The 24,021-nt window shown below is 46.7% G+C and overlaps 1 protein-coding gene across 1 annotated transcript in view; it reads right to left on the bottom strand.

The window, feature by feature from the left end:
- The window catches only part of CEMIP (cell migration inducing hyaluronidase 1), a 171,811-nt gene that overhangs the window by 37,887 nt on the left and 109,903 nt on the right, over positions 1-24,021 (bottom strand). The window contains exons 10-13 of the mRNA XM_005560260.4: positions 18,876-19,008; positions 17,938-18,129; positions 7,232-7,407; positions 4,769-4,978 (exon numbers count right to left, since the gene is read on the bottom strand). Coding sequence (XP_005560317.3) covers positions 4,769-4,978; positions 7,232-7,407; positions 17,938-18,129; positions 18,876-19,008 — 711 coding nt within the window. The remainder of the gene's footprint in view (positions 1-4,768; positions 4,979-7,231; positions 7,408-17,937; positions 18,130-18,875; positions 19,009-24,021) is intronic.

Below are 24,021 nucleotides of genomic sequence, written 5' to 3'. Positions count from 1 at the left end.
TTTGTGCTTCCACAAAAGTACTGGAATGGATTCATTTCCTCCAGGAAAAACAGGAAGGTGATTCCCCCTATGTCCTGCCTCAGTGTTGAGAAACACATGTTAAGATGAAGTGGGGGCCCATTTTGCATCCCCCACTCCCGCTATCCAGCCTACAGATACTGTGCCATAGAGCCTTCCTTTGAAGGCAGACTGCACCCCACATCTGCCTGCATCCTGCAGCTTTGGTGCTAACCATTGCATTTCAAGAAAGACACCATTGACAATATCAATACAGTGAGAAGCATTTTCCAAACTGTATTACAGAACACCAGCTTTGTGAGACGCGAATGAGTTTAGGCATTGCTAGGATAACCAAAGCTAAGCATGTGTTTTTATTGCAAGCCTTTGCTCTGCTAGCACTCATCATGAATTTCCAAAACAGGGAAAGAAGACATGTATGCAGTGTTTGCCAAGGTCTTTTAACTACAGAGGCCAGTCTCTTTTTGTTTGTTTGGATACTTGCTACTATCTTACAGAACCAGAGATGTTTACACAGAACACAGTTAGATACAGAGGCACACAGTGATACTATTTAATAAGTAATACTATTTAATATCATTGCTGACTATGTCATATACATTGTCTGGTTTAATCTTCCTAAAGACCCTTTGAAGTTAGTTCTATCATCATCCTCACTTCACACAGGAAGGAACTGAGTCCCAGAAAATTTCCATCAGTCCCACAAGGCCACACTGGCAGATGAAAACACAGGTCTCTGTGACTCTATGCTCTTTTACCTCAATGTTCTACTGAAGCCCACAATAACTGCCATATCAAGAAAGAGTTAGGAATTGAATGAAGAAGGAGAGACAGCGGTGGGTTTGCTGAGCTTGGTGGTGACATTTTGAATGACATTGTTGAGAACCATCACCAAGGCTCAGAGAGAGCAAAAGTTGAGAAGCCCACATTTGTGTCAGGACAGGAGTAAGAAGCAGGAGTTGGTGGAATTTCAGGCCACCCTTCCCAAGAGTTGGTGGTAAAGAAAGGGAAAGAGCAAAGGTGGCTGGCCAAGGGGGAATTAGGGATGAAGGAAGCTGTCCTCTGAAGATAAAGGATATCAGAGCCTATCTACAGGCAGCAGGGAGAGAGGAGCTCATGAGCAAGGGGCTTCCAGGACACTGTAGGATCAGCCCAGGGCCAGGCTTTAAGGCACTCTCAGCTCTGCACACCTAGAAACCCTTCTTTCTCCCAAGCCAGTATCTGCTTGTCTGGAATCTTCCTCCTTCAGATCAGGGATGGTGTTAGGAAAAAGGCTTCTCTGATGCTACTGAGTGGCCTCTGCATTCCAAATCAGGATCTCATCTTTGTCTGTATTTGGCCTCCTTTTGTCCCATCAGCTAAAAACGTCTTTCCAAACATAGTCAGGCGTGAGTAAATCCTTCAAGCCAAAATGAGGGAAGCAAATGTGAAATACCTATGGAGATCATCCAGTTCCCAAGGCAGCATCTCCGAATGTGGAAATCTCTGCCCCAGTGGCGGAGCATTTACAGGGTGAGGTGCCAATCCATAAAACCCAATTCCCATGTGGGGGATGGCTCTTGGAGATCTTAGGGAAGGACACTGGAATATGCTGCATTACCCTGCTGTCTGTCTGACTTAGAGAGTTAGAGGCCTGCACTTCATCTAGATTCTAAGCCAGGACAATTTGGTTTTACCTTGGGAAGGCCTCAAGGGCAACTTCAACTTCTAACCCACCAGCTTGGCCAACAAGCTCAGTCCTGAGCTGAGTGAGGCTGGAGTCCTACGTGGCCACTAGGACCAGGCTGTAACTGGTACCTCGGCCACCTAATGTCTGGACAATGGCCCTGCCAGTTTGGCAGCTGGCATCCCTAAGAGCCAGGCTGGAGGGAGACTTTGGCATACAGGGCAGCAAGGGTCTTCTGGTTCTGATAAGTTGTCCAAGGCTCTAGCTCCAAGAGTCCACCTCCACTGTGGGTACAAGTAACCCACGTGGCTGCTCCAGATACAGCCCCGTGGGTTACCCCCGATCTGCTGCCTTCCCTCTTACCCCACACATTTCTCACTCCCCCAGACTATCTTCACGAACTTACACTCCTGGCTCAAGGCCTATGCCATCTTTTCCAGCCTCTCCCAGCTCTCCCAGCCTCTCCCAGCTCTCCTAGCCTCTCCCAGCCTCTCCCAGGCTGCAGCCCTGCTGGGATGCTCACTCTCAACACTGCCCTGCTGGGTGTCCTAGAGTGCCCAAGGCCTCTGCTCCTGCCACCAGTAATTCTTGTGCCACTTCCCCCTTTTTGAGTCCATTGCTACAGCTGAGACCTGGGCTCAGCATTCTGAGAAAGGTTTGCTATTCCAAAGACAGCCAAAAACATTTCACAGGTATTTTCTAACTGAACCACCCTGAGAGGAAGCCATCACATTCTCCACAGCATGTGTGAGGAAACTGAAGACCTGCCTGGTTAAGTAGCTTGCCAGCAGTCACACAGCAAGTGTGTGAGAAAGCACAGCCACACATCCACACTCCAGGGTGTGTGTGTATGTGTGTGTGTGTGGTGTGTATTTTCCCTGAGATTCACAAGAGCTTCCATTCAAACTGTTCCAGATCTGTAATCACAGGCTTCTGGTAATCTTAATATCTTTCTTTTTAATAAAGTTGAATGTAGGTGAATTTAAACTAAATTTATGAATAGAACTTCAACGAAAATGCTTAGAACAAGTAAAGCTCCAAAGACTCAGTGAGGCCTGTTATCTTTCCTAACCAATTCTACATTATTCTCTTCACCATGTATCCTGACTGCCATCACCACCCTGTGTGAGAAAGGTGTGATTGCATCCATTGCACTGGTTCTGCAAATCACATGAGGGAGCAGGACAGACCTGAGGCCCGCACCCAAGGCAAAATGTGGGCCACACACTGGGCTCCATGCTTTCTGTGTTCTCTGCTTGCTTAATCCTGGAAGCAACCATGTAGGGTAAGCAGTGCCATCCTCTCCATTTTACAGAAGTATAGAGTGGTAAAATGACTGGCCCAAGATCACACGGCTTGTAAGTGGCAGAACTCTAATTGCAACCCAGGAAGTCTGGCTCCAGAGCCCATGCTCATCCCTGACATTCTGAATTTATTGTAAATCTTGATGTCTTTCAGCTTTAGCCAGAAAACATTCTCCTTTCCTTTTTCCTTGAGCCAGAAAAAATTCCTATAGCTTCCAGCAACGGCTCCAGCACAGTCCTCTACCACCTGCTAGGAAGAATCAGCCTTCATGTGTGGACAGTACCTCCACATGAAACCTACCTGCATCTCATTCATCCTCACAACAGCCCTATGTGTTTGGTGTTGTTTTTTTTACTTGACTGAGCAGGAAGCTGAGGTTCAGAGAAGTTAAGCTACTTGCCCAAGGTCCTACAGCTCACAATCTGTGGATCAAGCCCTTGAACCCAGGCCCTCCTAGACTGGGCTCCAAAGCTGTGGATCTCTTCTCTTTACTCAGTGGGAGGTTTTAAATCAGAGCATTTAAAACACAGAAACAACAGACACTCTTTATAATAGAAGAGTACGTGGAATAGAACCACACCAGTGTCACACGGACAGCCTCCTTATTTTCCCATAACCATATGCCTGTTGGTGAGGCTTGCTCTGCTTGGTTTAAAGCAGGGGTTACAAACGCAAATGCCCACAGGGGCCAGCAGGCAATGAAAGGAGTGGCACTGGCCTGGGGGATTTATAGTAGTTGTAACAGCCATGGTAGGCCTGCTGCACACTGGAGAACGCACACCTGTCTTAGTGGAGGCAGCCTCGACTCTGCTCCAAGCCATTGTTGCCTTGCAGGGAGGCAGGACAGGCATTGCCAACTCATCCTACTTTTCAAAAGAAGACAGGAATCCATATTTTTATGTAGAATCTCTTAATTTTTAAATGATGGAAACTAATTCAAATGTTTCTTGGCACTATTTAAGCCAAACAAAACACATTGTATAGCTGGATTCAGCTTGAAGGGTGTCATTTTGTGACATCCAGTTTTAAAGTTTATAGAGGATATAAAGTGTAGTTCATTTAAAGAAAGTCCAATTTAGTGTAAAATTATCAATTTAGTGTAAAAATGTTCAAATGTTTCTCTAAACACAGTATAAGCCAAACAAAACACATCTGGTTGCTAGATTCAGCTAGCAGGGTGCCATTTTGTGATGTCCAGTGTTAAAGTTTATAGAGGATAGAAATGTAGTTCACTTAGAGAAAGGTCAGTTTAGTATAACAAAATTATCTGTGGAAATCAAGACAAGCCTCTGATACACATGCCAATTTGCTAATGAGAGTATTTCTCCCAGCAGAATTTGCTCTGAAGGTACACTTGGTTCAACAGAAGAAAAAAAGCCCATTGTTGTCACCATCTCAAATCTGTTGGGTAGATACCACAGCCAAGTCTTGTGTGACCCCCCTGTCTGCAGTTAGCAGAGCTGTCATGCTGTGTGGTGGCGGAATGATCTCCAGATTTCATGTTATGCCAGTGAAGCACAGGAAAAACTGGACTCCTAGAAACCACCACAAAGTAATCACTCTCCCATCTCTGCTTGGTACCTTTGGTAAGGACAAACCTCTATTTTCTCCTTCTTGTTTGGTTGGTGATCTGCTCCCAGTTGATATCATTCTAAAACCTGAGCTAAGGATGGTTCAACCCCCAAAGGCCCTGGATTAAATGTCTACATCCAAACACCCCTCCAGTGCTAACCATTCATGGCCCATCCCCAGAGTTCCCTGAGGGAAGGAGGTGCTTACCAACAAGCCATTGGAGCCATGGACTGTGACGCAGCGAGAGAATGTATGATGGATGGAGAGGTCCCTGATGTATGTGGGTGGGTTATAGCCTCCCCTTTCATCTACATCACCGGCCAGGTGGAAGTGAATCGGGTACTGACCCATCAGCTGCTGTCCCATATGCTTCAGCTCCATGCCCTCCAGGTGTGCTGCCTTAAATCCCAGAGCAAACTAGGAGAGGAGAACCAAGAGTCAGAGGAGCCCATGAGATGCTTTGGGATTTCCCTGGCTAGTGCCCATATTCCGAAGATGCAGAGGCATTGTTCTTTGTCAGTCCCCACCCAATACTCAGTAAATCAAAGATATTCTCTGCAAATGGGTTAGAATGCCTGGCCCTTCTTATACTGTGGAAGACAGGCAAGGAGCTGCTAATGACAGAGGACATTGTGAGGAAATGGAGTGCTTGGAAATGAGATGTTCTGAAGGGCTATTCTATAGTTGGGGCTCACTTTGACCCTCCTTTCCTGTCCCCAAACCATCAAGTGTTAGGAGCAAAGGATAACTCCAAGATAATCTAGAGGAGTGGGCTAGCAAAAAGCATGCCCTATGAGCATGGGGAATCCAGGTTACAGTGAACTATGGAGCAGCAAGAGCCTTTGCCATTGTCTCCCACCTAAGACCTTCTCCTAGCAGAGGGAAAGGGAACACCGACTCTGGAATCTTCATGAGCCCATGTTCTGGTGGCATGTGTGTGAGCAGAGGGGATGCCACACACTCGCTTCATGATATGCCTAGAGTCATTCCTTTTGGGCTCAAGAAAACCACTTGACCACACGGAATTCCTGCCCTCCAGGTGTTCACCATGAAAGCACAGTCTGAAAATGATTCCTGTCAAAGGTCAGGCTCAGCTAACCTCTACTAGAGAAGGATAATCTTGGCATGCTAACCATTTCTTCCAAAAATAGGTGTCAACTGGAGTGTCAACTCCAGCAGTGGCTGCCCTGGAGAGCTGTGTTGAGAATGACTCTGAAGGCTAGTTTGAGCTCAGTGGGAAAGAGTCCCCTGATCACTCAGGGACTGCTCTCAGGATTGGAAAGGGGGCTACAGCAGCTTGTGTAACATAGACCTGTTATTTCTGCTTTAGTTTCACTAATGAGTTTCTCAACTGAGGACAGTATTGTCGCCTCTGCCCCACCCCATACCCAGGAGACGAGTGGATATATGAAGTGTTTTTCGTGGTGATAATGACTGGGGAGCACTGCTAGCATTGAATTAGTAGGGACCAGGGATGATAGAAATCCTATAATACAGGCCTATGTGACAAAGCACTATCTCACATAAAATGCGAGTAGGCCCCCATTGTGAATGCTGTAAGTTTCACTCCATTTGTCTCTTCAGTTCCACTACCAAAAAGTCTTATCCTTAAAGTGCATGATATTAGCTTTAAGAGAACTATCTTCGCAAAACTCCGAGGTAATATTATGCTATCGGCATTGAAACCAATTACCACATGAAGAAATTTTGGGTATCTTAAGCAATACAATAGAAAGTCACTTTGCACTGTGATATAAAAGAAATTCCTCTTTGAGCTTAATACTAGGAAAACGTAAGCACCAATAAACTAGTACCATTTTTCTATATTGTGCAGTAAGAACCCTGCAGCTCACTACGTCTCTTCTTTGTCTTGACTCTAACCAGGAAATTCACAGGTAAATTTAATGCTACAACTTCTTCTTTTTGTTATTGTTATTGTTTTTGTTTTGAGACAGAGTCTCACTCTGTCACCAGGCTAGAGTGCAGTGGCGTGATCTCGGCTAACTGAACCTCTGCCTCCTGGGTTCAAGCAATTCTCCTGTCTCAGCCTCCGAGTAGCTGGGATTACAGGCGCCCGCCACCAGCCCAGATAATTTTTGTATTTTTAGTAGAGATGGGGTTTCACCATGCTGGCCAGGCTGGTCTTGAACTCCTGACCTCAGGTGATCCACCCACCTCGGCTCCCCAAAGTGCTGGGATTACAGGTATGAGCCACCATGCCCAGCCAATGCTGCAACTTCTAGTTCCTCTCACCTGCTTATTGTTTTATCTATATGGTAATGGATCTATCGTAAATGTGACCTTTTGCAAGTTAAATGCTAGTTCTTTTAGGAAGTGATCAGGGCAATAATGAAGTAATAATGAAGTAGTCATGAAATAATGAAGACAAGGAATGAAGGTAGTGTTGAAACAGTGTGATGTGTACCACGTGGCAGAGAGCTGTTTGTTGTCGAGTTAGCTCTGTCATCTCTCTTATTCCCAAATATTTGTAGGGGGAGCTGCACACCAATGGATAATACATAAGACTTCTCAAACTTCCAGAAGGCGCCCTCCCCTTGATCCCACCTCCTGTTCCCCGACCCTCATCCCTACCAAGAAGCCCCGCCTAGAGGCTGACATCATGGGAACTCTCCTGGTTGGGTTGAAAGATTCTGCCAGACTGATACATACCTTGATGTGGCCCCCAAAGGTATCGAAGTCAAAGAAATTGCAGATGTGGTTTCTGTAGGGGTAGCATTTGTCCTCCATCTCCCCCATCACTATTATGTTCCGGCTCAGAAGCCCAACCTCTGCCCGCATGTCCACGCCATCTATCTCCTCCCCGATGTGCAGGTACATTGGTTTCCCTAGGGCAGAAAGGGAGGAAGGTAAACAACAGCAGGTACTGCATACCCACTGAGTTCCGGGCCCATGCCAGGTGCTTCCATGGCTACTGCTTACTCATCACCATGACTGGTGTGCACAGTGGTCTCATGTTACAGAGGGATGAAGGTCAGGGAGGTGAAGTCACACGCCTGCATGCACAGCCAGATCTCACAGCTACACAGGCTTAGGTCTGAAGCCCTTAGCAGAAATGGCTAATTGTCCCCTAATATTTGTCTCCTCTTCTGCTTTTCAGTCCTAGACTCCCGCATTTTAGCTGGACACAGGGCCACCCAAGGGAATGACATTTCTCAGCCTCCTTGCAGTTAGGTGTGGCCGTAAGGTGTGAGAAGTGGTAAGTGCCACCTCCAGACTGCCCTCCTCTTGCTCTTTCCTGGGGGCTGTCAGGCTAGCCTCACCCATGCAGGTAAGAACCATGCCCCAAAGACGGCAGAGCAATGGGAGAGAAGAAACCTGGTCTCTGGATGATACCGTAGATTGCCAATGTTAGGGAGATAAAACAGATCCTCTCTGTCTTTAAAGCCCCTGCTTTAGAACAGTGCAAATTCATAATCTGTTAAAGCAGGCAAATCCCTATTCTGCTTACCTCAGCCTCATGTAGAGTATGTATCTACAGCCTGGGGCTCCAGAAAGAGCCAGATTGGAGCTTCTGCATCCACCACTGTGGCCTGGCTCTGGATGCCTCCATGGTACCACGTGGAGCAGGGAAGAAGGGCCTTCATCTGACTCTATACTGAGCTCCTCACCATCCCCTGCCCTCCCTCTGGTGTTGGTGGAGAGGATGCTCTCCCCACTTGTGCACTGACCCCCCAGTCCCACCCCTTTCCATATCCTTAAGGCCCTGGACTCCCTGCACTAGTAATTTCATTTCTTCCTTCTTTTGGGCTCCTTATATTCTATCTTCAAACTTCTCTAGACCTTCCCATCCTTAAAAAACTAACAAACAAAAGACCTTTTCCAGTTCTGCTACCTCTCCTAGCAATTGCCAGTCTCTTTCCCGCTGTAATCAGAGCCCCTGAACTTGTGGTCTGCACCTAACCCCTCCGTTTTCTCTCCATTCTCTCCCTCCCATCACTCCACTCAATCTCTTGCCAAATGCAGTCTCTTCCTCTCCACTCTGTGCAGAAAATGCATCTCAAGAACGGTGCAGGGTGACAGGAGTTCAAACTTTAGAACTTCCTTTGATTTATAGCCCCAAATTCTGCCTCCACAACAATCCCACAATCTTTTATGGAATAAAGAGATCTTAGGCGAGCTCTAAATTTGTTGGGCTCGTCACTGAGGTTGCTGACCTGGCTTATGGATACTTTCTTTTCCATTTGAGGATGCAGTTACAGACAGCAATAACCTCCCATGTGGATTCCCAGCCTGAACCACACCACCTATACGGCTTGGCTTTCACTGTGATCTTGACTGGAGCAATGGAGCACCGGCCTCAGCCCCCAGACACTGCCAGTGTTCACATATGAAGACCATGGTTATAATTAGCCCTGAGCAACACCCTCTACGGTGACATTGTCCTGCTGTCTCCTCCACAGGAAGAGCTGAGACCCTTGCCTGCCCCTTCACCCTGCACATATCCTGTGTGCCTGCAGTGTTTCTAGGGATGTTTACCGTTTTGGGATTCTGCAGATTCAGTGAGATTGTAGGTTTTGTTTTTTTTTTTTTGTTTTTTTTTTTTTTTTAAGTATCTTATTCAAGATGTGAAATTGATGAACGGCAAATTTGAGAAAATATCTCCCATGGAGTTGGTATTAGTTTCCTATCCTGCAGTAACAAATTACCATAAACTTAGTGGCTTAAAACAACATAAATTTATTCTCTTATAGCCTTGGGAGTCACAAGTATGAAATGAGTCTAATGGGGATAAATCAAGGTGTCAACAGGACTGGTTCCTCATGAAGGCTCTAGAGGAGAATCTGCTCCTTGCCCTTTTCAGATTTGAGTGGCTGCCTGTGTTCCTTGGCTCATGACCCTTTCCACCCTCTTTAATGTGCATCACTCCAGTCTCTGCCCCTGTCATCACGTCACTCTCTTCTGACTCTGACCTTCCCATGTCCCTCTTTTAAGGACCCTTGTGATCACATTTGGCCCACCCAGATAATCCAAGATAATCTCCCATCTCCAGAGCCTTAATTTATCACATCTGCGAAGTCCCTTTTGTCACATAAGCTAACATTCATGGGCACTGAAGATCAGGACATGAATATATTTAGGGGTTATTATTCCATCTATCACAGAGTCCTCCTTTTTTTTTAGATACTGGGTTGGGTCTTGCCCTGTCATCTAGGCTGGAGTGCAGTGGTGTGATCACAGCTCACTGTAGTTTCAAATTCCTGGGCTCAAAAAATCCTCCTGTCTGGGGATCCCAAAATGCTGGGACTACAGGCAGATGCCACCACACCCAGCACAGGATCCTTCTTTAAATAAGTATCAGACATTAAAAAATAATAATCTTAGAAAGATTCCATTTACTGCCATGGACTCTTACTCCCTGATATGCAGATGCCAAAAAGTTCTGTGCCCTGCCGAAGGGGTCAGGAGTGGACACCATACATGGAAGTTGTCAGGCCTTCCGTTTCATCCAGGGTTCTGACACTGACCAGGGGAAATGATATGAAATGAGTTAACTCTGCAGAATGCTGGAGTTCCCTCCTCCAGGACAGCCCATTGAACATGGCTTCTCATTTGGGTTACAGGGCCATGTGTCTTTACAGTTCTGAGATCCAGAAGCAGGGCTCCCTCTGGCCACCCTCAGAAAAACCTCTCCTTCCATCCCTGACTCATCTCCCATCCATCAGCTCTGTGGCCTTCAGTTACGGGGCCTTCCCAAGTGTGGGGGTGCAGAATCTTTCTGAAAAAGAGCTTTGCACTGGCTTCTGAGTGGATCCTGAGAGCACAGAGCAAACTTCGCCAAGGAAAGGAAGGAGACTTCCCAAACTCCCCAATGGGTTGAGCATGTTGAGGGAACAGGCACAGAGAGCAGCAGGATCAGTCTTGCCAGGCAGGGGATGGCAAAGAGGTCTCCATGCAAAACTCAGCTCCCTGTTTACCAGTCTAAGGGGCTGACACAGTGAAACTCCAACTCCTGTGGGTTCATCTCTTATCACTCCCACACACCCTCTTCTGTTCCGGCCAGACCAGACCATCATCCTTCCTTGAACATGCCTTTGCTTTCATCAGTGTATCTCCCTCTACCTGCAGAAAGCTTTCTCCCCTTTGTCCCACTTAGCTCCAGTTTCTCCTTCTCAGTGATGTGCTCCTTGACCACACTCAGTGTTAGTCTTTCCTTATGGGAGTTCCTGCAGTGCTCAGCAGAGCCAGGAAACCAGGCCAAGCCTCCCCACCTCCAGGACACTCATCCTTCATCTTCCAACCATCCCTCACAGCACGTGCATCCTGGTGCTCTGGGTGTTTCTCTCAACTTGCCAGCATCCACCTTAAAATATGGTGTCCAGGAAGGACGCTGACTAGAGGTTTCTGCTCTCATAGGTGGCCAGAGGAACTTCCTCAGGGATCCGGTCTTGAACGTGGCTGCAGAGGTAAGATAGTGTGATGGGGAGGATTGTAATTCTGGAGCCAGGCTGTGAGGGTCAGATTCCAACTCAGCTCACAGCTGTGAGTCCCTGAGTGTATTTAAGCTCTTGGAACCTCAGGCTCTTCATCTATAAAATGGAGATAATAATAGCACATACCTCAAAAGGTGGCTGTGAATGTTAAATGAGTTAATCCATGGGATGTGCTTAGAAATTAAGCCCCTGGCATATGGTAGGAGGCTAGTGTAACAGAAATGACACCTGCAGCTGTCACTAGCACCATCTCCAAGGCTCCCACCGCTGGCTTCACACCTATAATAACGGGAGTTGGTAGATAGCAAATTTGGCATCTTTCTTTGTTCCACGGAGGAAGGTGGGCAGGGTGTAGGAGTGACTGTCAGGTAGGTGGAGGCACTGTGTTTATCAGACTTCTGTCAGCCAAGGAAATATAACTCAGATTGAGAGTTGCAAGAATATTTCAGTCCAACAGCCGTCTTCCCAGCTGCGGCGCTTCCTATCAGAATCTTTTACAAGACCTAGCCATGGCTGTTAGCTGCAGCAGCCACCTTATCTGTCCTGTTGCCGTCTTCACTGGCCACTCCCAGGCTGCTATCCGAGAGACAAGGGACACTGTGTGCCTGACTCCCCCGCACCACCTCCTGCCTCAGAATTCTCCCACCAGCCACCACTCCTCCCTTCCTCCTCAAAGTACTGATACGTGAAGCCCAACCAGGGAAAAGCAGATGTGGCCAAACTAGCCTTGTCTCAAATAACCCAGGAGAGCCGTGAGCACCTGGGTGAGGGGGGAGGAGGCCTGTGAAACAGAGGGGCTCTGCACAGTTGCCCTGCACAGGACTGCAGATGCCGACCTACCCTAGTCTTTACTCTGCAGGTGTCCTGGTTCCACAACCTGCAGACCCCTCTCTACAGGGTACACAAGGTGCTAGGCACCCTGGGGTCAAGAGAAGAAAAAACATCAAGGACCTTCCAATGGAAGGAGCCAGAGTGTGCACGTGTAGCTCAGACCTAGCAGGACTCAGTGAGTCTGGGGAGATGGGGCCTAACCTTCTCAGATCGGGTATGAGGACAAGTCCAGAGGGACTTAAGCTGGAAGGCCCCAGAAAGCAAACATAAACCCAGGTTCCCCACAGTCATCTTCATGTGGAGACCTTGGGTACAAGGGCTTTCACAGAGGGAGGATGAAGCAGCGCGTGTAGTCTTGGAGCCAGATAGTTCTGAGTTGGAATCCTGGCTCAGCTGTTGACTTGCTTGACCCTACATCAATGCCGCCCACTAGAACTTCATGTGATGAAGGAAATGCTTTATTCTGGGTTGTCCAGTATGGTAGCCACTAGTTACTGGTGGCTACTGGACACATGAAACCTGGCTGCTGTGATCGAGGAGTAGAATTTTTATTTCTTTCTTTCTTTTTTTTTTTTTGAGACAAAATCTCGCTCTTGTCCCCCAGGCTGGAGTGCAATGACACGATCTCAGCTCACTGCAACCTCCGCCTCCCAGGTTCAAGCAATTCTTCTGCTTCAGCCTCCTAAGTAGCTGGGGTTATAGGTGCCAGCCACTGCACCCGGTTAATTTTTGTATTTTTAGTAGAGACGGGGTTTCACCATGTTGGCCAGGCTGGTCTCGACCTCCTGACCTCAGGTGATCCGCCCGCCTCAGCCTCCCAAAGTGTTGGGATTACAAGCATGAGCCACTGCGCCCGGCCAGGAATAGAATTTTTAACTTAATTTAATCCAATTTAGATTTAAGTAGCCACATGTGGCTGGTGGCCACCATATGGCTCAGTTTCCTCATTTGAGTCATGAAGAAAACAGTAGTCCCTACTGTATTAGGTTGTTGTGAAGAGTGAACAAGATGGTTTATGTGAAGCACTTGGAATATCACAGAAAACGAAATTCATGTTAATTCTAGCTAACAGCGGCATTCTTTAAAGATGTGGGGGGTGTTCACGGGCAAAGTGGGGAGGTGGTAAAGACAACAGGGCAGAAAATCAAGGGAGGGGAGTTCTAACTGCCACACTGTGAGGTGTTGGCAATCATACTGTGGTTGACAAAATTTTGAAATTTTTTTTTAGGTGATTCATGCATTTTCATTACTATGTTACCCCCATCTGTTTCCCATCAGAAAGTCCTTAAGGGAAATGCAAACAGTCCTGTAGAATGAAATCTGGGAGCAATGAGGAAGGAGGACCCAGATAGATTGTGTCCCTGTCTGCAGCCAGCCTGGGGGAGAGAAGCCTAAGAGACGGCTGGTGGGTGGGGGTGCTCACAGAAAAGGGAGAAGCGGGTGGAGTCCTTGATCCTGTCAACGGGGAGATGGAGAGCCAGAGAATGGGCTTGGGGATGAATAGGAGGAGCCTCTCCAGAACAGACAGACACAACACACACACATACACACACACACACTCTCACACACTCACACACATGCACCCCTACCTGGGGCTTTTCTGGTGCTGTTCACCAGGAGCTGCTGTTTTCATGGGGGCCCCACAGCTCCCGGGCAGAGCAAAGGAGGTGGCTGCTCCGAGCTGAATGTCTTTAAGGGAGGGGCAGTAGGCTGGGGTGGGGCTAATGGAGAAACAAGCACAGGCAGTGCTAACCCCAAGGAAAATAGAGGGTGTTGAGGTGGGCGCAGCATCTTCTCCACTTATCCTCTCCTGCTTGGTACTTGGGGCCTGGAGCTGCCCCCCTGCATTCTGTCCAGCCTTCAGGGACCTCCAGAAGCAGCTGACCCTGGTGGTCAAACGTGATCAAGAAGAGCAGCTCTCCTCCATGGACACTCCAACCCCACCATAGGCTGAGGCAGAAATGCTTTGATGCACACAGGTTCTCCATTCTCAGGGCCACCCTTGGCACCACAGTTGCCTTGTTAGGACCTGCTCAAAGTGAGACCACCCATGCAGGCCTCAGGGTGACCCACCCTGGGGTGCAGATGAGGACTGGTCTGAAGAAACCCTGAGCAGCTCTCCCTAGAACGCCCTCTCACCTCCATGCAGGCAAAGGCTCACAGTCAGGCTTTCACCCTCCTAAATAGCCCAAACGCTACCCCAGGCCCATGGATCATCTTACAGTGAATAGTGACATTAGCTCAGATGGTCTGAATGCCACTCCTGCCAAGAGTCCAGGAGGACATCTGACCTCCCAGAGGCTTCTTCACAATTGTCCCTGGGTGACACATAGTCATTCAGTGAAGACCCAAGGGTTTAACAATCATTAGGAACTTGCTTCTCTTGACACCCTCCTATAAACATAGATCTAGACAGTCTTTCCTTGCCAAGGGAAATCCAGTAAGCTTCTGCCCTTCAGTGACTTCCCTGTGCACTCAGAATAAAGCCCCAAATTGCACCACGGCCCCACCCTCTCTCTCGAGCCCCATGCAGCTCTCCCATTCTCCACTTCAGCTACTCTGGCCTTTTGGTAGCTGGAACACACCATGCACCCCTCAACTTTATGTTCCCCTCTGACAGTACTTCTCCCTAGGTAGCTTCTATTCTGTCTCAGCTCAGTCACTCATTCCTCTGGGAAGACTCCCATGCCTGTTTGTCTTTGCCAAATCTCCCTTTTCTATACTCCCAGCACCTCCCATATCCCACTTTGATAGCAGTTGTCATCGTTCTATTTTGGAATTCTATTTTGATTGGAATAATACTTTGGTGGATATCTATCTTCACTGCTGGACTGCAGGTTCCCTGAGGACAGGGAACACGTCTATCTTGCTCACCATGCCGTATACAAGCTTGGCACATTGTATGTGTTTCCTTCCTTCCTTTCTTCCTTCCTTCTTTTCCCTTTCTTTTTTTTTTTTTTTTTTTTTTGAGACAGAGTCTCACTCTGTGCAGTGGCATGATCCTGGCTCACTGCAACCTCTGCCTCCCAGGTTCAAGCAATTCTCCTGCCTCAACCTCCTGAGTAGCTGGGATTATAGGCACAAGCCACCATGCTTGGCTAATTTTTGTATTTTTAGTAGAGACGGGGTTTTACCATGTTGGCCAGGCTGCTCTCGAACTCTTGACCTTGTGATCCATTTGCCTCAGCATCCCAAAGTCCTGGGATTACAGGCGTGAGCCACCACGCCCGGCCTGTATGTGCTTTCTAATGGCTTGTTGAATACATGATGAAATACTCCTGCCCACCTCCTCGTGGAGGAAGGGCGGGACAAGGCCACCTGCCCAGGCTAAGGGTGGGGGAAGTGTGCAACATGCACACTCACACCTTGAAGCACTGGAGACATGCACAGAAATAGCTGCAGGCCTATGACAGACCTCGGGTGTTCATTAATAATGATGATAGCCAGGTGTGGTGACTCATGCTTGTAATCCCGGCACTTTGGGAGGGTTGAACGGGGAGGATCACTTGAGCCCAGGATTTTGAGAACAGCCTGGGCAATATAGTGAGGCTCTGTCTCTATAAAGTAATAATAATAATAATGATAGAAATAGTTTGTTTCCCTCTCACTACAACACCCTCTACCTGCATGTCTCAAAGGAGCAGAATTGGTATAAATTGCTGTTAGCCACGCCCCTTCCTCCTTTCCCATCTTTAAGCATAGTTGCTAAATTATTGCACCTAATGGTAATAATAAGAGCTAACACTCATTAAGCACTTACTGTGTGCTAGGCAATATTATAAGTGCCTCACATATACGAACTCCTTTAATCCTCACAATAATCCCATGAAGTAGTCACGATCATTATCTCCATTTTACAGATGAGGAAGCTGACATAAAGAAAGATTATGTAATTGTCTAAGGTCATACAGCAAATAACTGGCATTCCTGGAACCCAAATCCCGGATGTCTGGTTCCAAAGCCCACATTTTTATTCTATTCTGCCTCTGCCAAACAAAACCCAAGCCAAAAATGTCTTCTTCAAAACGTCTTTAGAGAATGTGACCAACAACATGTCCTCGTCTACTATGAGGAGTCAAACTGCAAATAGCCGTACAGAGGGCATCTTTGCATAAAACTGCTCCCAGCATTGCTGCTCACATTGTTGTGAATATCTTTCTTATGAAAACCCTTGTGGCAAATTCCTCAGTGGCTCAGAACTAAGAGAAAGTTGTCCCTCTTGGTCTTCTGGGCTCCTTGTTGCCTTCCTTTCAGTGGATGATGGTTAAGTAATTGGTGAAGTTTCTTTCTTTGCTCTGGCTGCCAAGGAGCTCAGAGATAAAGTTTATTGTCTATTTTAGTATCTTCTGCTCTTCCACTAATCTTAGTCACCTCCCCCTCTGGTTTTGCTGAATTTATTCTCCTTCCATCTTTTTTTACCTTCGTTGCCAGATTTACTTGGACTGTGTTTATGGTAAGATACCCCAAAACCTTTTGCAAATAATGTAGGGGTTCAAACACTGTCATTTTAAAAAGCAGACTCTGCTACTTTGTCAAGGAACAAATGTCTAGTCATCTCGGCCTCTACCCACAAGCTGCTGTTTCTTTCCCTCTCTTTAGCTACACTCACCAAATTACCACCTGCCTCAAAAACACGTAAGCCTTCTTTTTCAGGTTCTGAAGTGTAAGGTGGGCACGCTGACATCACAGCCACATTGTTTGTGGACTGTCTCCACCACATGACCTCTAGGGTCCACTTCCCCTATGAGTGAGATAAGAGGACTGAATTCCATCAGTGTTCTCAGATTTTTTAAACTTTGCCACCACAGATTCTTCCACAAGCACATCTCAGGCAGCCAAGAAGATTGTGTTGAATTTTATGTTCTGTGGATTTGTTTCCAAAATAGTAGATATGGTGAGTATATTGGATACGCTTTCTCAATCCATGGGCTTTCTCCCAACCCCATATTAGAATACTCCTCCAGGTGCTATGGTCCTATAGCATGTGATATTTTTGACGCCCCTTACATGTTGATTCCCCTTTCTTCTGGTAATACATACCAATTTTCCTTTGGGGAATAGCCATTTATCCCTTTGATGCAGTCTTAGAAGAACTTTCAATGATGGTTTTTGTCTTTCCTAGCCAAAGGGTGAGCACACAAGCCACCAGCCCAAGCAGATGTTCTCTCCCTGGAAGGTGACTTTTGAGCACTGTGTCCCAGGGCCTAAGCATGGTTCTTAAAGATGATGCCTTAAGGATGCAGTCCATTAGTTCCTGCTACCCAGATCCCAGAAGCTACCCTGTTCCCTGTCCTTTTGGAGGTTAGTTATTCAGCTTTTCCTTTAGTTCTCCAATTAGTTGAATAGCCTCTCAGTAAATTCCTGTTTTGCTTAAGATAGTCAAGTTGGATTCTGTTGCTTACAACCAAAGAACTCTAATTGATACATAACTCCCCCTACTAAGAATAATTGACCTGGATTATATTTGAAGTCTTTTTTACCTTTAACAATCTGTGATTCCAGTAACCTCACATAACATAAGTTACAGGATATCTAAATCAAGATTTAGGAGAAGAAAAAGAAAAACCCCAAATCCACAGATAGAAGAGATTAAAAATTTTGTAGTAGATTGAATAATTGTCTAACAAATATTCACTTCCTCCCCCTCAAACTTGATGAGAGACATATGCTTCCCTAGCCTCTTTGTGTTGTGCTTTACCATGTGATTTACTTTAGCCAGTGGAATGTGAGTGTGAGAATGTGCCATCTTTGAGCCTAGGCCTTAAGAGTTCTGTGTTTCTGTTCACCACTAGGAGTTTGCAACCTCCCCCATGAGAAGAACATGTTTTGGGAAGAATGGGAGTCATATGGAAGTGACTTGAACCCAGCTCTCAGCCTGGAGTCAGGCTCAGTCTAGAGAAGCTGAACCCTAGACAACCTGTAGATGCATGAGTAAGAAATAAAGACTTGTCATGAGGTTTTAAGATTTTTTTTGTTATGCAGCATTATTACAGCCATAGCTGACTGATACAGATTTGTTGTAATTTCACTTTACTTTAAGCCTAACAATTTTCAGATTGATCCAGTCTACGAAGGGGTTAGTAAAAGTCCTACCTGCCACTTTGACCTGGTTGGGAGCGCAGGATCTGCAGGGAAGAACCTGGAACTCTTCTGCCTGGTACATGGAGTAATCAGTACTGGCAATGACCAAGGTATCTCCAGGCTTCCATGACTGTACATTATCCTCCAGGTTCAGAATGGTGCTGTTCACATTGGTGTCAATGGTGACTGTGAGTTTGGGCCTCACTGTAACCCAAAACAGGAAAGACTGAGATAGAGGCCTTTGCCCTTGGCAAACTTTTGGCTATCTCTTTTTTCCCTTCCCCTCCATAAATAACTAAATGCCAGGTTTGCCTATCCAAAACCCAAATCACTAGCTTGCTCCATCCCACTCTTGGTAAAGGTTTTTGAAGTCAACAAAAACCCTACTAGAAAAGAGCCATTCATTAGCTCTGGGCAGGGGAATTTTCCACTAACTTCTTAGCTGGAGTTAAATGTGGCTGCCTCACCCCACCGACTTTGCTCAAGATGTAAAACAAATATAGTTCCTCTCAACTATTATTTTCAGTTGCCATAAACCTCTCCCCCTAAACTTTCATTCCTAATGACTGCCTTCTGGAGATGGCCAAGTGCCTCTGAGAACAACCCAACCATTTCCAATCTCTTCTAACAAGCACCTTAGGAACTGGGTTTAAAATAATAGCACCCAAAGAGGCAAAGAGCTGCACATCTCTGCAGGGGAGGACAGCTCTGTCCATCTGTACGTTGACTGTCTTGGACCAGGCCCTTCCCTTTCCTGAGAGGCTTATGGGCAGGGTGGGGTTCTGCTGTCTCCTGCCAACTCCAAGGATCCTCCCACTGCTCCTGTGTCACAAAAGTGCTCTCCTTTAGGAGTACTGTCTCACTGAGATGTCTGGAGGTTGCCTGCATAGCTACCAGTTCAAAGAACCGAGCCATAGTTGCATCTGCATCCCCGACAAGGGGCTGCTTACCAGGCTTCCCACAGAGGAACCGTACACGGTAGCTCCGGCAGGCTCTGCCCCGGTCATAGCAAGCAAACCTATAATCCTGGCCTTTTTTGTAGACAACCTCGGTGCTGAGGTTAACTCCATCCATTGTAGTGGCCTGGGAATGACACAGAAATTACAGAGCAAAGTCACTTTTTTTTTATAAAGAAGGAAGGTGATGATTAATGTTCTAAACATATACTCAGAGGTCTAAAATTGTCCCTGCTGCAACACTATTTACAACTGCCTGAGATGATTATCCCAATGATTGCCCCCATCACTTTTGTTATGAGAAAGACAGCCTAAAGTCTTGGAATAGATAAATGCCTGGCTTGAGGTCCTACAGTACTCAATATTGAAACCAGTGATCTACTGCTTATGGCTGGGTGAACATTTTATGGAGCATCTACAATAAGTAACCACTCTTCTAGGCTCTGGGCTGGCCACTTTTTACAGTTTGCACCACCTCTACCAGCACCATGAACAGCGGCCAACAGGCCAAACATGGTTCCACATCCCCTGGGGAGGAGTCTTTAAAAAATACTCATGCCCAGTCCCCATCCTTGGAGTCTCAGATTTGATTGTGTCTGGGGTGCAGCATGGAATCTGGACTTTAAAAAGTTGCCCAGGTGATTCTAATGGGCAAGAAAGTTTGAGAACCACTTGTGTAGTTATAAAGCTAGATGTTTACCTATATTATTTCATTTCATCTTCATAGTAAAACTATGAGGCTGCTGTTACTTTTATAGATAAGGAAACTCATCCTAAGAGAGGTTCAGTCACTTACCCTGGATCACAAAGTCAGTAGGTGGCAGAGCTAAAACTTGAACCCAGACTTATGTAACTACAGCGCAACACTTCTAAGCCCCATCCACTCTTGCCCTAAGGTGGAAGCCACCTAATGTCTTTTGTTCAAATGTCTGCCTCCTCCCACCACATGGTGGGCTCTGGGAGGGCAAGGAGCTGGTTTCTGCCCCCTTGTCCCCAGCATTCAGCCCAGGGCCTGGCACAGAGTGAGGTCTCAGTGGATGAGGGCTGGCTGGTGAGCCGCCACAAGGCCAGGTGGAGAATTTAGGGAGCAGGCTCCCAGGAGGGCACGATCCCTGCCAGCTAGGGCCCATCCCAGAGCCAGGGTGTGTCTGCATCCTGACCGTGACTATCATTCAGAGACATGCAATTTAGAGCAAGGGCTGTAGCTGCTGTCATCTTTGGCATAGAGACCAAAGGGACCAGACTGGGGTAATAAGGAAGGAAAGTATAGCCGATCAAAAAAAAAAAAAAAAAAAGAGGAGACTTTTTAGGAAACATTGTTTTAAACCCAGCAAATCCGTTATCTTTGGCTTGGAAGAAGAGCCATGTGGATGTGAGTTCAGCCACAATTAAAACTCAGTCATTTCCTGCAAAAACACACTCACACCCACTATCTCAGGTGGTCTCCGCAGCAGCCAGAGAATCAGGGGTTGCAAACTTGCTTTTTACACGGAGGTCAACGCTGATGGGTTCAGATGTAAGCCCAAGGTCAGTTAAGGCAAGCCCAGCTCCTCCGGCCTCCTGACATTTTCCCCTGAGGCTAGCATGTTCTTCAATGGGAGACCCCGTAAGATTGAGAACTGAGCCTGGAAACATCATCGAAGGGAGCTGGAGATTTTTTCCAGGTGCAATATCCAACAATAATTCCAGGAGAACATTTACTCAATTCTGCTGCTTTTTCTTTTTTTCCTTTTTCTAACCTGAAGAATGACCTCAGTTTTGGATAAGAAGAGTAAAAGGGAATCCATCGTCATTCAGAGAAACAGATCTTTAAGTAGACTTGAGTTTATTATTATTCCTGGTAATAATAATTAGTAACAAAATAATTATCAATATTATAACTAATAATTTTGTTTTATTTTATTTTATTTTATTTCATTTCATTTCATTTATTTATTTATTTTGAGACGGAGCCTCACTCTGTTGCTCAGGCTGGAGTACAATGGCACCATCTCAACTCACTGCAACCTCCACCTCTCAGGTTCAAGCGATTCTCCCACCTCAGCCTGCCGAGTGGCTGGCATTACAGGCACCCGCCACCACACCCAGCTAATTTTTGTGTTTTTAGTAGAGATAGGGTTTCACCAGGTTGGCCAGGCTGGTCTCAAACTCTTTTTTTTTTTTTTTTTTTTTTTTGAGACGGAGTCTCACTTTGTCGCCCAGGCTGGAGTGCAGTGGCACCATCTCGGCTCACTGCAAGCTCCGCCTCCTGGGTTCACGCCATTCTCCTGCCTCAGCCTCCGAGTAGCTGGGACTACAGGCGCCCACCACCACGCCCGGCTAATTTTTTGTATTTTTAGTAGAGACGGGGTTTCACCGTGTTAGCCAGGATGGTCTCGATCTCCTGACCTCATGATCCGCCCGCCTCGGCCTCTCAAAGTGCTGGGATTACAGGCGTGAGCCACCGCGCCTGGCTGGTCTCAAACTCTTAACCTCAATTGATCCACCCACCTTGGCCGCCCAAAGTGCTTGGATTACAGGCATGGGCCACTGTGTCCGGCTGATAAATTAATTTTAAATAATAAAAAATGTGTGGGCCACTTTTCGGTTTGCACACTTCACTGCACTGAATCCACAAAACATGCCCATGAGGAAACAATTATTAGCCCTATTTTTACTGTGAGGAAACTGAGGCACTAAGTAACAAGACTGTGAGTGAGGTACCCAGGGCACAAAATTTAAGGCAGCACCCACTCTTGGGGTCATGCAAGTATTGAGTTGGCACTGGAGGGAGCGGGCTGCCTTAAATTTTGCACTGTGGGCACCTCACTTGCTGATATGCCAAACCTCACAAGTGGTAGAGCTGTGATCTCTCTGGCAGGCTTAGATCTCTCTGACTTCAAAATATGTTTTCATTACCATCAGGCCGACCTCTAGCCACTGCACCAGCTGCTGTGGGGAACACACAGACTGCCTGATGTCCCCAAGGAAATCTGAGTCCAGTAGATCCCACTGGCCTCGAAGGGTGGCTGGGTTTTAAGAGAGAAGGTGGGAGGCAAGAGAACTTTCAGCCAAGGAGAACTGAACGAAGGGCAAGACATAGAAACAGTGTGTTTTTGTTACTATTATTTTTTTCAGAATCACAAAATATCAGATCTTGGAAAAGCTTTTCTTAAGGTCAACTGTGCAGTCTTGCTGCTTCCCCTTTCTTCCCAACCTGCCTCCTCCAATCTTGCCTAGGTTGCAAATGTCCTTGACACTCCCTGGCCCAGAGGATCTGGCTATGTCAGTGCATGGCAGGTATCCTGGGACCCACCGTGTATGACACGGAGTTGGGCACTGGGGGCAGACACAAGCAGGAAGAGGAGCACGTAAGAGCTCAGGGCCTGGGGAGGTGAGAGGCACCAGGTGACCAGAGAAAAACTGCATTTTTGCAATAGTGGCAAAAATGAGCATGTGGAAAGTGCTGTTTCATCTTAGTCTCTCCCTGGGTTAATTAACTAGGTCATTTAGCTTTTGGCTGATGCGTTTGTCACCTGCTAAAAAGGAGGAGATCCTGCTTCTCTCACCTCTTGTGACCATAAACAAGACTGGCTTTGTTTTTCTGGCCTTGGAAACATCCAGGAGCATATTCTGTATCACCATTTTTACCTTTGATGAGTATGAAGAGATGCTCTAGCTAAGTCTGGGGATGACCATTGATTAAAGATTGGTGGCGAGAATTAGGAGTAAGACTGATCTTTCCAGCATGACAACATCTTCTCGTCGGTAGAGATGGAGGTTTGAATTCACCCTTGGAGGCACATGACTCTTACCTCTTAGATGACCATCTCAATAGACCTTGGTTTTGCCAAGTAAAAGCCAAAGGTCTTATTATGGAATTGGGAGTTCTGAATGCTTTCATTGTGGGAAGACTTTCCTAAGCTTCTGAGTAAGGGGACCACACTGCTGTTGGATCTTCTATTCTCTGAACCTCAAATAATGGAGAACTCGAACATGGGGAATGTATTGTCAAGGGAACTCTTTTTGTTGGAAGAAAACTAGGCCCTGAAATATGGCAACAGACTAATAGCTATAGAGTGTAGGGTTGGGTCCCTATGAAGGGTCTTGGCTTTCGGAGCTCTCAGCATGGGTTTAATTGTGTTTTGGGACATTCAAGGAAGGGCCTGTGTCTGTGCTGGGAGCAAAGTAAATGCAAGAGTGGAGAATGTCTAAGGAATGCTGTTTTCCTGGCACCGAGAGGTGGTCTTCCAATCAACAATGTCTGGAGCCAGACAACTGGCAGAGCAAACACCGGGAAAGATTTGTAGACCACGTAAGCATTCCTTGAGCATTTCCAGAAGTATTTGGAGAGGGGAGGTTGGTAAAGAGCTAGACTTCCTGTGGTCAAGTGAACTGGAGGGATAAGATTATGGCTATTTCAGAATTAAAGCTGGAACATTCAAGGTTACGAGAGAAAATTAAAATTAAATCTGGAAAGAATGTGCTGTGGGGGATCAGTGCTTTTTGATTCTGTTGGACCCAAGGAGAATCTGCAACTTGAAACTTAATCTGGGTAAATCCTTCTCAATAACATTGAAGCCATGTGAAGGGAAGAGCCTTAGCCAAATAATGAGAAAGTTTTCCTCAGCCTTTGCTAAGTGCAGTACAGAGGCTCCTCCCTTGGATAAGGGCTCCTTCCTACAATGCAAGACAGAGGGCAGAAGTTCTGATCAGGATGGTGTGGCGGGGTGAAAGCACAGACAGATGGCCTGGGACTCAAGCTGACCTGGGATGTGAGCTTTGATATTCTAGGAAAAAGTGTTGTACAAATGTGGTAGCTCTTTTTATTGGCTGAAGGAGGATAAAATGGGTGGAAATGGCCTTTCTCAAATGCCTTTTTTTTTTTTTTTTTTTAGTCGGAGTCTTGCTCTGTCACCCAGACTGGAGTGCAGTGATGTGATCTCAGCTCACTGCAACCTCCACCTCCTAGCTTTAAGCAATTCTCCTGCCTCAGACCCCTGAGTAGCTGGGACTACAGGCACCCGCCACCACACCAAGCTAATTTTTTTTTTTCATATTTTTAGTCGAGAGGGGTTTCACCATACTGACCAGGCTGGTCTCTAACTCCTGACCTCAAGTGATCTCCCCACAGCCTCCCAAAGTGCTGGGATTACAGGCA

Source organism: Macaca fascicularis, chromosome 7, assembly GCF_037993035.2.
Source record: "Macaca fascicularis isolate 582-1 chromosome 7, T2T-MFA8v1.1".
NCBI classification, from domain to species: Eukaryota; Metazoa; Chordata; class Mammalia; order Primates; family Cercopithecidae; genus Macaca; species Macaca fascicularis.
This window is presented reverse-complemented; position numbering and strand designations above follow the sequence as displayed.